The sequence below is a fragment of the Ovis aries genome, chromosome 3 (genome assembly GCF_016772045.2).
Source record: "Ovis aries strain OAR_USU_Benz2616 breed Rambouillet chromosome 3, ARS-UI_Ramb_v3.0, whole genome shotgun sequence".
NCBI lineage: Eukaryota > Metazoa > Chordata > Mammalia > Artiodactyla > Bovidae > Ovis > Ovis aries.
Genome location: NC_056056.1, coordinates 205,447,561 through 205,462,029, shown reverse-complemented (window position 1 = coordinate 205,462,029; position 14,469 = coordinate 205,447,561). Strand labels below are relative to the sequence as shown.

General features: G+C 40.0%; 1 protein-coding gene across 2 annotated transcripts; it reads right to left on the bottom strand.

Moving 5' to 3' along the window:
* Positions 1-8,525: 8,525 nt before the first annotated feature.
* Positions 8,526-14,276, bottom strand: CLEC12B (C-type lectin domain family 12 member B). Of its 2 annotated transcripts, none has more exons than XM_004006879.6 (6): positions 13,960-14,276; positions 12,069-12,167; positions 11,412-11,630; positions 10,763-10,917; positions 10,245-10,360; positions 8,526-8,827 (listed from the first exon to the last, which is right to left on the bottom strand). In XM_004006879.6, exons 1-6 carry the CDS (start codon positions 14,168-14,170, stop codon positions 8,677-8,679), a joined length of 951 nt encoding a protein of 316 aa, XP_004006928.4. In that variant the 5' UTR covers positions 14,171-14,276; the 3' UTR covers positions 8,526-8,676. The 2 variants fall into 2 exon arrangements, with proteins under 2 accessions (XP_004006928.4, XP_042103486.1); XM_042247552.2 differs by having other exon boundaries at positions 11,532-11,630; positions 13,960-14,273.
* Positions 14,277-14,469: the final 193 nt, after the last annotated feature.

Sequence of the window (14,469 nt, the reverse complement as noted above, 5' to 3'; positions counted from 1 at the left end):
AACCTTCTTCACAGTCCAACTCTCACATTCATACATGACTACTGGAAAAACCATAGCCTTGACTAGGTGGACCTTAGTCGGCAAAGTAATATCTCTGCTTTTGAATATGCTATCTAGGTTGGTCATAACTTTCCTTCCAAGGAGTAAGTGTCTTTTAATTTTATGGCTGCACTCACCATCTGCAGTGATTTTGGAGCCCCTAAAAATAAAGTCTGACACTGTTTCCACTGTTTCCCCATCTATTTGCCATGAAGTGATGGGACCAGATGCCATGATCTTCGTTTTCTGAATGTTGAGCTTTAAGCCAACTTTTTCACTCTCCTCTTTCACTTTCATCAAGAGGCTTTTTGGTTCCTCTTCACTTTCTGCCATAAGGGTGATGTCATCTGCATATCTGAGGTTATTGATATTTCTCCCGTCAATCTTGATTCCAGCTTGTGTTTCTTCCAGTCCAGCGTTTCTCATGATGTACTCTGCATATAAGTTAAAAGAGCAGGGTGACAATATACAGCCTTGATGTACTCCTTTTCCTATTTGGAACCAGTCTGTTGTTCCATGCCCAGTTCTGACTGTTGCTTCCTGACCTGCATACAGATTTCTCAAGAGGCAGGTCAGGTGGTCTGGTATTCCCATCTATCTCAGAATTTTCCACAGTTTATTGTGATCCACACAATCAAAGGCTTTGGCATAGTCAAAAAAGCAGAAATCGATGTTTTTCTGGAACTCTCTTGCTTTTTCCATGATCCAGCAGATGTTGGCAATTTGATCTCTGGTTCCTCTGCCTTTTCTAAAACCGGCTTGAACATCAGGAAGTTCACAGTTCATGTATTCCTGAAGCCTGGCTTGGAGAATTTTGAGCATTACTTTACTAGCATGTGAGATGATTGCAATTATGCAGTAGTTTGAGCATTCTTTGGCATTGCCTTTCTTTGGAATTAGAATGAAAACTAACCTTTTCCAGTCCTGTGGCCACTGCCGAGTTTTCCAAATTTGCTGGCATATTGAGTGCAGCAGTTTCACAGCATCATCTTTCAGGATTTGAACTGGAATTCCATCACCTCCACTAGCTTTGTTCGTAGTGATGCTTTCTAAGGCCCACTTGACTTCACATTCCAGAATGTCTGGCTCTAGATGAGTGATCACACCATTGTGATTATCCGGGTCGTGAAGCTCTTTTTTGTACAGTTCTTCTGTGTATTCTTGCCACCTCTTCTTAATATCTTCTGCTTCTGTTAGGTCCATACCATTTCTGTCCTTTATCAAGCCCATCTTTGCATGAAGTGTTCCCTTGGTATCTCTAATTTTCTTGAAGAGATCTCTAGTCTTCCCCATTCTGTTCTTTCCCTCTCTTTCTTTGCATTGATCGCTGGAAGAAGGCTTTCTTATCTCTTCTTGCTATTCTTTGGAACTCTGCATTCAGATGCTTATATCTTTCCTTTTCTCCTTTGTTTTTCGCTTCTCTTCTTTTCATGTGCTTAGTCATGTCCAAGTCTTTGTGACCCCATGTGTAGCCCACCAGGCTCCTCTGTCCTTGGGGAGTCTCCAGACAAGAACACTGGAGTGGGTTTCCATGCCCTCCTCCAGGGGATCTTCCTAACCCAGGGATCAAACCCAGGTCTCCCATATTGTGGGTGGATCCTTTACCAGGAAAGCCCATGAATACTGGAGTGGGTAAACTATCCCTTCTCCAGAGGAACTTCTGGATCCAGGAATGGAACTGAGGTCTCTTGCATTGCAAATGGATTCTTTACCAGATGATCTATCCAAAAAGCCCATGAACATATTTGGTTCATGCCAAATGGTTTTAGACAAGACCAAATATGACCAAGTATCAAAGACCTTTCAGTATGGGTCTTATGGATGTTTGAACAGGACCAAATGCCTGGTAAGGGGGAATTCTGCCAGCTGATCTATTCCAATTGTGCATTCTGGAAATTGAAAATAACCACAAACCAGTGTTTGGAGAAACACTGGGCCCGCAATGAGATGGACCTAAACTAAAACTAAACTAAACTAAACTAAAACTCCACTGATCACCTGACCTCCCTAAGCTCTTACTCTGTCTGGTGGGTCACAATGATGTTATGGGTCTCCTGGCATTAGTATAGGTTCAGAGCCAGAGATTAGTATTTTCTGAAAGGTCTGATTATTTCCTTTTCTGAAATGCATGATTATGCTAGTAAAAGGGGAATTTGTGCTTATGTCCTCACCATTTTAGGATTTGTCAGAAGCTCTGGTTTCCTGAGTGCAAACTCTTTTCTCAGGCAACATGATGAGAATCTCATTAAATTTTAAGCTATGTCTGCTCCTCTGGACTTCTTATGCCAGGAGCCCTGCAGGAAAGAGAATGAGTCACAGTCCTAACAGGGCTCATTAAACCTGGTTATCAGGAGAATGTAGGGCGGTTGTCTAAGACAGGAAGTGAAGCATATATTTGACCCCAAGCTGATCCACTAGATATCTCTTGATAGTTCCCTATTAAGTTTTGACAGCAAATAGGTAAGTTCAGTAGAAATGGGGTATTATATCCAGGGGCTTAGACCCCTTAGTGATGAGTACCTTGGTCACCCTATCAGATGAAACGTCTAGTCTGGTTCAAGGTGTTGTCAATGGTCATGGAACTAGAATTGTAGTGGGATAGGAAGATGATGAAGATTAGTTGCGGTTTCAGGACAGATTGCAATGATTGGAAGTGTAGTTAGTCCCACTAACTTTTTGTGAGTTTCACCAAGAAAAGAGACTGAATAGAACACTGGAGGGGCTGGTAAAGGAAAGTCACATACTAATCAAGCAAATCAAGCAGTGAGTATAGCAAGTACTTTGTACAGCGTATAGCAAGTACTCTGGTTTGCTACCAAGATTCTCCCATCAAGACTGATGTATTTCCCAAGCTACTGAGAATGTTGGCAACTGAATTCTCTACTGAGTCTTTTTCTTGGAATTGCTGTCTGCTAAAGTGAGTCACCCTTCTCAGGGACAGCCTACATCAAATGAGTGGACAAGGTAACAGGTGGGGGGTATAAAGGTTCAGACTTCTGACCTCCAGAGATGCAAATTTGAAGGACCAGCCTAGCTCCAGAGTTCCCTATAGGATTGCTGCTCCTGCTGCATCACTTCAGTCGTGTCTGACTCTGTGTGACCCCACAGATGGAAGCCTGCCAGGGTCCAGCCCCAGTGGATCCAGGGAATTTGAAGCGTGGACAGCAAAGGCAAGGAAAGCTTATTTATTTATTTACTTAGAGATACAAGATTAGATTAGGAAGAAACAGTGTAGTAGGAAAATTTAGTGGAGAAAAGAGGCTGAATGACTTGGTTTATGTGGAAAGCCAATAAAGGTCCAGACAAGGAGCTTGCACCATCTACGTTAGGCCACTGGCATCCTCTTGAATAGCGGGGGGTGCCCCATCTTGGGCTCCCTCTCATGTGGATCTTAGAAGCCAGGGCAAGTAAGTATACATGGTGAGCCTCCACGCCCCAGATGGGAATTCAGCCAGAAAATAGAGTAAAGAGAAGACACGGGGGAAACCAGTCCAGCGACTGGCCCCTCCCCTGTTGTTCAGAAGGGCCTTTTATACCTTTTTTTGTACATAGACATCAAAGGATAATATAAAATTATGCAGCATCAGCAGCCCTGCCTCTTATCATAACCAGGCTTTTCTCTCTGCATACCTAGTTGTATACGCAAGTCTTAGGTGATTTACATCATCTTCTGGCCAGAGAGCCAATTAGCATTTTATAGCCTTTTTTCTGATAAGGGTTTGTCAACCAGAAGACTTATTTATGTTGTTCTTCCCAAAGTCTGGTGCCACTCTCAGAAAGCACTAAATAAAGTTACATTCTTACACAGCAAAGATACAACAATTTACAACAAGTAGAAGGAGTACAGTGATTTATAACAAAAGAAAAGTAATTAACTCAAAAGTCTAGTGTTGCTAACATCAAAACTACTATATTCCTATTTCTATATCCCAATTACATTGATTAATATCCTTCAGGTGCCTAAAAGATAAAGAATATGGAGGCCTGGCAGCAGTCATTGAGTCAACAGTGAAAACCCATCACCAATATGATTTTTCAGTTCTGTTCAGTTCAGTTGCTCAGTCATGTCCAACTCTTTGCGACCCCATGAATCGCAGCACGCCAGGCCTCCCTGTCCATCACCAACTGCTGGAGTTCACTCAGAGTCAGTGATGCCATCCAGCCATTTCATCCTCGGTCATCCCCTTCTCCTCCTGAGCCAAATCCCTCCCAGCATCAAAGTCTTCTCCAATGAGTCAACTCTTCGCATGAGGTGGCCAAAGTACTAGAGTTCCAGCGCCAGCATCATCCCTTCCAAGGAATTCCCAGGGCTTATCTCCTTCAGAATGGACTGGTTTCCTGCAGTCCAAGGGACTCTCAAGAGTCTTCTCCGACACCACAGTTCAAAAGCATCAATTCTTTAGCACTCAGCCTTCTTCACAGTCCAACTCTTACATCCATTCATGACTACTGGAAAAACCATAGCCTTGACTAGATGGACCTTAGTCGGCAAAGTAATGTCTCTGTTTTGAATATGCTGTGTAGGTTGATCATAACTTTCCTTCCAAGAAGTAAGCATCTTTTAATTTCATGGCTGCAATCACCATCTGTAGTGATTTTGGAGCCCCCCAAAATGAAGTCTGACACTGTTTCCACTGTTTCCCATCTATTTCCCATGAAGTGATGGGACCGGATGCCATGATCTTCGTTTTCTGAATGTTGAGCTTTAAGCCAACTTTTTCACTCTCCTCTTTCACTTTCATCAAGAGGCTTTTAGTTCCTCTTCATTTTCTGCCATAAGGGTGATGTCATCTGCATATCTGAGGTTATTGATATTTCTCCCGGCAATCTTGATTCCAGCTTGTGCTTCTTCCAGTCCAGCATTTCTCATGACTTACTCTGCATATAAGTTAAAAGAGCAGGGTGACAATATACAGCCTTGATGTACTCCTTTTCCTATTTGGAACCAGTCTGTTGTTCCATGTCCAGTTCTAACTGTTGCTTCCTGACCTGCATACAGATTTCTCAAGAGGCAGGTTAGGTGATCTGGTATTCCCATCTTTTCAGAATTTTCCACAGTTTATTGTGATCCACACAATCAAAGGCTTTGGCATAGTCAATAAAGCAGAAATCGATGTTTTCTGAAACTCTCTTGCTTTTTCGATGATCCATCGGATGTTGGCAATTTGATCTCGGTTCCTCTGCCTTTTCTAAAACCAGCTTGAACATCTGGAAGTTCACGGTTCACGTATTGCTGAAGCCTGGCTTGGAGAATTTTGAGCATTACTTTACTAGCGTGTGAGATGAGTGCATAGCTCTTTAGAAAACCCTCTGTATCTTAAGATGCTTTAAGCTTTTTGCCTCTTGTGGTTGAGGGGCTGTAAACAAACCACAGATTGTAAAAGTCTCTAACTGTCAGGCAAGTTAGAGAGCCATCAGAGGGGTATGAGCTGAGACACTCCTCTTGAAGGAGACTGTTAACTAAAGCCCTGAGTTAACTCTTTCCAGAGAGTGTCAGAAGAGTGGAAAGCACAGAACAATAAAATCAGGCTAACTCTGATTTTTTGGGGGTAGATGTTCAGGAAAACTCAGGGGGAACCCCTGAAGCTAGATCATGCCTTTGTGTTTTGTTTGGCTTCCTTCCTCATGACCATTGCCATGGGCGGGATTCCTCACGCTGGCTCCCGGCAGAAGCCCACCAGGCTCCCCTGTCCCTGGGATTCTTCAGGCAAGAACACTGGAGTGGGTTTCCATTTCCTTCTCCAGTGCATGAAAGTGAAAAGTGAAAATGAAGTCGCTTAGTCATGTCCAACTCTTAGCGACCCCATCGGCTGCAGCCCACCAGGCTCCTCCGTCCATGGGATTGTCCAGGCAAGAGTACTGGAGTGGGGTGCCATTGCCTTCTCCTCCCTATAGGATTAGCTGAGGCCTAATCCTCAACTGTGTTGTATGGATGAACTTTCACCTTTATCCAGTGTTGTTGCATTAAATTTTCTACATAGAAATCTCAGAATTTTAGAGACTATTTGCTAAGGAATCCTACATGTTTAGAAAGAAATAAAAAAGCTAAAGTGATTATTTTCTGGATTCATTTTATATTTTTAAGGGAATAAAAACATGTTTTCATATATGACTCTAGCTGCTTCTTTTTACTTAACTCTTACTGTATTCACTTACTTATTAATTATCCAGCCAGTCAATCAATGAGCATGCTCTAATCACAGAAACAGTAGTTGTTGTTCAGTCGCTCAGTCATGTCCGACTCTTTGCAACCCCATGGACTGTAGCATACCAGGCTCCTCTGTCCTTCACTGTTTCCCAGAGTTTGCACAAATTGATGTTCACTGAGTCAGTGATGCTATCTAACCATCTCATCCTTTGCTCCCCACTTCTCCTTTTGCCTTTATCTTTCAAGATACACAATAAATGACATATTTGTGGTTTTTAGTCTGACATGTAAGGAGTCTAGACATGATCATGCCCATTCACCCAACAAGTTTAAAAAAAAAAAAAAAGCTAAAAATAAGCAACCTTTCTCCATCAGAGAACTGAGGTCACAGGGTAAATCACCACACCATAAAACTGAAGAGACAGATAAGTAGAATCATAGCCTCCTGGAGCCCAGGAGTAGAAAAATACGTAAGAGTTGCTACCAGAGCAGGAAAACCTAAACTGTAATTGACAAAATTATGGAGGAAATGTTGAAGAAAAGTTCTGCAAAGATAATGACAGCTCATCCAAACAAGATCAATGAATAGACTAAGTTATGTCAAACATTTTCCAAAAAACAATTTCTGCATGGGATACTTCCTTCACTGAGTTGTTGTTATTTAGTTGCTGAGTTGTGTCTGACTCTTCTGCAACCCCATGGACTGCTGCCCATCAGGCTCCTCTGTCTATGGATTTTCCCAGACAAAAATACTGGAGTGGATTGCCATTGCCAACTCCAGGGGATCTTCCAGACCCAGGGATCAAATCCTCATCTCCTGTGTTGGCAGACAGGTTCTTTACTGCTAGTGGCACCCAGGAAGCCCTAGGGTTATTGTGAGAAACAAATAAATCAATAAATGTAAAGTTTTAAGGGGACTCTCCACATAAATCTGGTGTGAAGACAGATTTGGAAATCATGTAATTATTCAATGAGGAAAGAGTTATCCAAAATAAATACAAAATTGGGCTCTCCCAAGGCAGTGTGTGTGTGTGTGTGTGTGTGTGTGTGTGTGTGTGTGTGTGTGTGAGATAGCTCCCAGGAGTTCTAACCAGGGCAGGAGAAAAAGAGATAGTAGACAGAGAGAGAGAGACTGGTTGAGATTCTTGAGATACGCTGTGTCTCATATGCCAACCTATCATAAAAATCAATGAAGGATAAACTATTCTGACACAAGAAGCTAATATATCCTCAAGAAGACCTTTGGATTTACCCCTACGCTATAGAGGCTGCCAGGGATAACATGATGATAGCAGGGCAGCAGGGAGAAGACTATGAGCAATAGAATCTGATCAAATTTCATAGTCACTCCAAGGTCGGAGACAAAAATAGTCATTTTTAGTGAATATGAAAGAGAGTCCATGAAATAAAAATTAAAAGACACAAGATTTCAAGGAAAAGAACTGTAACCTCTTTCTGTGAACAAAATAGCCAACAAAGATATCAAAATTATTAATAGCAGATATTTCTCTGGAGAGGAACAATAGAAGAAACGAGCTTTCCCATGAGAATAAAGAAAAACCCAGTGTATGGGGGTCAAGTGCAGCGTTTTTGACCTTCAGTGAATAATTTTATCTTTCTGGGAATGACAGTGACAATAGGCTACTTTTAAAAAGAATGATAAAGTTGCTTTTTAAATCTGTGTATATGAGACTTCCATTTCAGTCCTATATGAGAATAGTAAACCTGTTTACTTGAACTATGAGGCAAGAATACTGGAGTGGATTGCCATTTCTTTCTCCAGGGAATCTCTCTGACCCAGGGATAGAAACTGTATCTTCTGCATTGGCAGCTGGATTCTTTACCATTGAGCCACCCAGGAAGCCCATATACCCCTTCTCCAGGATCCACCAGATTTCTACATGATCCAGCAACTGTCACAACAGGGTTTCCTGGACCTTGTTCCACTGCTGTGGTCTGTCTCAGTTCTGGCTGTTAAATATTTTTTAAATATAATTTATTTTAATTGGAGGTTAATTACTTTACAATATTGTATTGGTTTTGCCATACATCAACATGAATCCGCCACAGGTATACACATGTACCCCATCCTGAACCCCTCTCCCTCCTCCCTCCCAGTACCATCCCTCTGGGTCATCTCAACATTGCCCCTGTTCACTTGGGCATATTTAACAACAAAGCAAGGAAAGTCTGTTATTTGAGAGAAAGGAAATTCAGTGAAATGAGTCTGAGATTGAAGATGGTCATAGGACAGCTATTCCTATAGGTTTCCAGTGACCTTGAGATGAAATAACAAGAACATCAGATCAGAAGACATCAGACAATGATGTGGAATGTGTTCTGTGTAGCAAGTTTATTTGCCTGTTGCCTGATGGTTTAAATATACAGACAGTCACCATTTAATCTCTTTTTTTCCCCTTTAATAGTAAAGCTCTTTCCTTCCTCATATCACCTTAATAATAAGTCCCTTACATCTTGGAGGAAGCATATTAATCCAAGTCTTCAATCTTCACTAATGCAGCTGTCTTCTCACAAATCCAAGAAATTTCAGCACTGCAGCAGGATATATAAATATTCCCATTTTGAAAATAGGCACATCCCTTGGATTCATTGATCTGAGCATATTCATTAGCACTAAATCTGAAAAAGAGAATCAATTTTAAATTAGCTACAAATATTACATTTGAAACAATCACAATTCAGTTTTTAGCTTCCCTGACAGTGAAACTCATCTGTGTGAATGTTGAAAGACTTCTGTGGCCAGCAACCATCAAAATCCCTAAAGCTTGCATATTTGTTTTTTGTTTTTTTGGTTTTTTTTAATTTTTATTTTTACTTTATTTTACTTTACAATACTGTATTGGTTTTGCCATACATTGACATGAATCCACCACGGGTGTACATGCGATCCCAAACATGAACCCACTTTCCACCTCCCTCCCCACAATATCCCTCTGGGTCATCCCTGTGCACCAGCCCCAAGCATGCTGTATCCTGCATCGGACATAGACTGCATTTGAATCAGTTTGGATGAGATGGATGAAACTGGAGCCAATTATACAGAGTGAAGTAAGCCAGAAAGAAAAACACCAATACAGTATACTAACACATATATATGGAATTTAGAAAGATGCCAATGATGACCCTGTATGCAAGACAGCAAAAAAGACACAGATGTGTATAGCGGACTTTTGGACTCATATTTGAGTTTTTAAAAATTTCCAATTACTCATGATCTCAGATAGAACTATTTAAGAAGTAAACTTAAACCAGGAGTTGAGAATTTCTATTCTCTCCATAACATGATAGAAACTACCCAATGCAGAGTATATATTAAAAGAACTAGAATTCCTTTACTCTAGAACTGAAGAAAAACAGAAAAATACAATCACAATCTGTATAAAAATATGTTACATTTTACTGTGCACAAGTATCATTTTGTATATATTTATATATACGTGGGGAGTGAAAAAAGAATAAAACAGAGGTTAGAGGAAATGAATGACAACATAGATGTAGCTCTGATGTTGGTTCCTAGTTCTTCTGCTAAAGATTTGATGATAACTCTTAAGTAATGTCATCAGAAAATGATGACCATGTCTAAATCTTCCATGTGCCCCAGACTGCTTTTATTCAAATGATCTGCCCTACACTATAATATTCTTTTCTTGCTTGAAGGCTTAGCTCACTAAATCTTACTTGCGATGTATACACTTCTGTTTACTCTATGACAATTTTTAAATCTATAAAATGGGAATATAACAGTGCTTTTATCATAGGGATAATAATACTTTGAACATCATAAGTATTACTTGTGTTTGTTAAATAGAGAAATAAGCTTAAACTAATAGACGGAATTCAGTGTCCTGCCATGAATTTATCTCACACACGAAGTGAGATCCTCCTCATTTCCATCTGTATTAATGAAGCTCTCTTTTGTCGGAGGTTGTACTGTTTTGTATCTAGATGTATAATTCTTATAATTCACATTTATTTTCTTTATGTTCCATTTTTAATATCTTTTGCTTGTTTCTTTCCCCAACAGTTAGAGACTTACAAGGATGGAGAGGGTCTAGAGCTATCCTCCCAAAGCCAACTTCTGCCAGATGGGTCCCAAGATAGTCCCAACCAGAAGAAAGGAAACTTGGGTAATGGTTGTGACCTCAGAAAATCCTGAAAGAGAAAACAGGAAAAAGTTCTGTGAGGGGCACATTCCTGTTTGCTGGAGGAAGAGAGATGGGACCATTCATCAGATTCACGTGAAAAGTGAAAGTGAAAGTTACTCAGTCGTGTCCCTCTTTGAGACCCTCAGTTGTGTCTGATTCTTTTGTGACCTGGAATTCTCCAGGCCAGAATACTGGAGTGGGTTGCCATTCCATTATCCAGGGAATCTTCCCAACCCAGGAATTAACTGGGGGTCTCCTGCATTGCAGGCATATTCTTTACCCCTGAGCTACCAGGGAAGTCCAATTCTTACTCAAAATGCACTGAATTCCTACCGTGTGACTCAGGAATTCTATTTATTTTCAAATACATGAATAATTTCTCTAACCAGGGAAGGAGATTCAACCTGACCTTTTCTTCTAGGCTGTTTATCTTCACCAGCGTGGAGTTCTTGTCCATGCAGTTTTTTCTACTGTTAGGCCAGGTTTTTTCCTCATTTATTGCAAAATAATAGCAGTTGGTTTGGTACCATTTCCAGGTCTTAGGACAAGGATTGCATTTGTGGTCTGAAAAAGAAATTACACCCAGTAACACAAACTCAACAACTCTGAAGAGACTGGGACCTGGAAAATAAATCATTCAAATTGATAATAGGGTTTCAAAACCAGCACACTAAAAACAAATCGCTTTAGGAGCCCCCGGAAGTAGTCACCCAAGATTATGTGTTGGGACAGTGGTGACTGAAATACTCTTTTCAGGACTCAGTCTTCTGGCCTCAGAAATACCAGCTATATTTTTAAATTCCTTATAACAACAAGATCACCTAAAAATAGTTCATAAAATGAGGAGCTGAAATATCTGATTGATATCATCCCAAGATGTTTCCCAAATCCAGCTCCATGTTTAAAAAAACAAAAAAAAGAAAAACTATCTTCTGTAAATTTATGGTCGCATCATTAGAAGTCATTGGTAATACTCTCTCATATTCTGATGTGGTGCACATCATCAATCTAAACCAGAGCAACAGATTTGATCTGACTGGTCAGCAAATCCTGGTTACCTGAAGTGTGAATGATTAGTTCTTGACAGAGTTTGATGGCCATTTGTCCCTGCCTGTTCAATAGACTGGAGATTTGTGATTTGAGAAACTCCTCCTCCACAGGAAAGTTCCTGTACTCACTCAGCTGCTGGGATAAATTGTCCTGCTGTTGGTGGGTGATTTGCTGGAGTTGAGTCAGTTTGTCTGAATCTGAGTTAATTTCGCTGGACATCTGCAAAACTCCAAGACAGAAGACAAACTCATATATATCCTTCCATTCCTTATGACAGCTGTAGATAATTCTCTTAACACAGAAATATTGCTTAGGTTTAATACTTATTGGTAGTCTCTAATAATCCAGGTATCATGGAAAAACACAACTGATGCCTTTTTATTTCAACTCTTAGGAAAAAGAATAAAAAAACAAAAATCGTCTTCATAGTCTAGTTTGTCAAGAGAAAACCATGTATTCAGGGCAAAATCCTCGTAACAATGAAGTACATCTTTTTCAGGTTTATCTTAGATATATAGAGAACGAGAGACAGCTGAGGTGGCAGAAAGTATTAGGGGGCTTATGATGCTAGCACCCACCATATAAATATAATCTAACCTAAATTTATATAGTTTACAGCTATATTTCCTAATCCCCTGCCCTGAGTTTGATGCAAGCACACTTACACATAATTCCCAAGGTCACCAGCCCAATCAGCAGCATCAAACAAAGAGTTAGCAGACCCAGGGCAGCCTGACGCCATATAGAGGATGGAGCTGGATACCCTGGAAAAAGCCAACACAAAGATTAGCAAACAGAACTGCCTTGTTGTTGTCACACATTGAGTTGTTTACTTCTCCTACTTAACAACCATCCAGGTATTAAAATTTCTCTCTTGCTGCTTCAAATCCTCTATCTCCAAAATATCTAAAATGATACAAAACAAGGGCCCCACCACAGTTCTTCTCCATTTTTTTTCTCCACCATCCTCCGTTGCTTTAAGAGTCTCCTAATTTTGAGGTTTTTGTTTTACATCACCACACATATTTCTTCTTCAAGATGACTGAATTCATGAATGAGATATTGTGGAAAATTCCCTGGATGATTTAGACAATGGAAGAAACCCTTAGAACCGCAAACCTCCACAAGGCAGGTGTTTTGTGAAATCTGCTTATATCTACTCTGCATACTATTTTTCACCTAGTAGATAATGAAGTGATACTGAGTGAGAGAATGAGTGAATATACAAGATAACCTACCAACAGCAGAACAGACCACAAAGCCAGAGGATAACTCTTCAAAATGTAATAACTTACCTATATATCTGTATGTATATATATGTATATGTATGTATATATATTATATATATAGTTTTTATACTTCCCTCACCTTCCTATTCCTTAATTCTGGATCTAGGGGCATCTAGCTTAGTGTCTCAGATAGATTAATGCAATCTCCAGGTGCCCTGACATATGCACCATATTCACCACTCCCTTTTTCTCAAGTATTAGATATTTTTTTAACAACAAAACAGAAATGCATAACCACCTTTATTAGACACATGCAAAGTCTATCCTACCATCTTTTTGTATCTCATCCCCAAAACCACACATACACTTATATACACATGCATGCTTAAAATAAAAACAAATCTAAAAAGCAGGAGAAAGTTGTGGATGACTCAGGACAACAAACTGTCCTAAACTATCAGCAGATTCCTGAAGGTAAAGAATGTAGTCTGATTCATTAAATTGGATTCCTGATCACAGAAACAGCTATTTCTTTCAATTTGGTACAAGAGAATGAGCAGAGGATAAGAACTGAGTCTCAACTCTACCATGTAACAATTGCATGAATTTGGTTAAGTCATTTAATGTTTTTCAGCTCAGTTTTCTCATTAATACTTCAGAGAAAGTACTACTATTGTCCCATTTCTTTCATAATTTTAGTTTGATGAAGGCATGATATCATGTATATAAAATACTACACACATATCAATATTGATTCAGCATGACTAATTATACTAATTAGTCTAATTATACTAATTTAACTTCCCTTTGAAAAATTTGTAAGTACTTATAAGACAGAAGCAAGCTCTTGTCTATTTTTACCTCACTCATCCTCCAGTTTATCTTTTCAGATAAAGTTCAGATAACTCTACAAAAAAAAAAAAAAAAATCCCTCCGATTTCTCTAGTTTAGAAGTTTCCAAACTGGACTCTAAAAGGATATTTCCCTTGGCATCTCTCACGAGGTATAAATATCAAGGACTACATTTATAAAAAGAAATCTCAGTCCCCAAACTCAATCTCTCGCATCTTCAGCTGAAATAATTCATTATAACACAGAGCTTGGTGACACACAGCAATATCTCCCAATTTTAAAAAGTCCTGGAAGCCACACATGTCCTCCTCAATGTAGAGCACACCACTGTACCAAAAATTTCTCCAACTTTGTCTCCATTTTGAAAATTCCACAGCAGACCTCTCAAACAGCATCAATGTCAAAGCCAGCACCTCAGGGTATCTAACACCTGTCCATCCCCCAAGATCACATCTTGCCATCTCTGAACTCTTACCTCTTTTTCTTAGGTTATTTCTATCCTGATTATTTCCTGCTGAAACAAAATCCTGAAACGTGAGTGTTGCGTAGGTCACGTCTTCAGACATTGTAGAAGAAAGCTCTGCTTTATGGGTAATTAATGTTTCAATATCATCAGACCCAGGAACACAATGTTCTTTGCAAGGATGGGAGTTCTTATGTCCACACCCAACTGACCCAAGACACATCCCACCATCCCCTCATTAGGGGGGAATGAAGACCAGTTTTTCTGCAGAAAAAGTGAGAGAAAGCAACTGTTGCCTTTAGCAATCAAAATACTATAGATCTCAACTGACTGTCTGTTCCTTCAGCATTGTTTCTTGCTGAAGCAAAGAAGGGATACTTGGAAGTGGAGCAGGGATGATGGGTTTGTGGGTAAGTTCCCACGATTCTCAGCACAGAGGCTGGGGACTGAGTGTTCCCAGTTCAGGCTGCTCTGGGTGTCTTAATAATGACACAGGTTGTCCTCTTCACCTGTGTCTAAGGT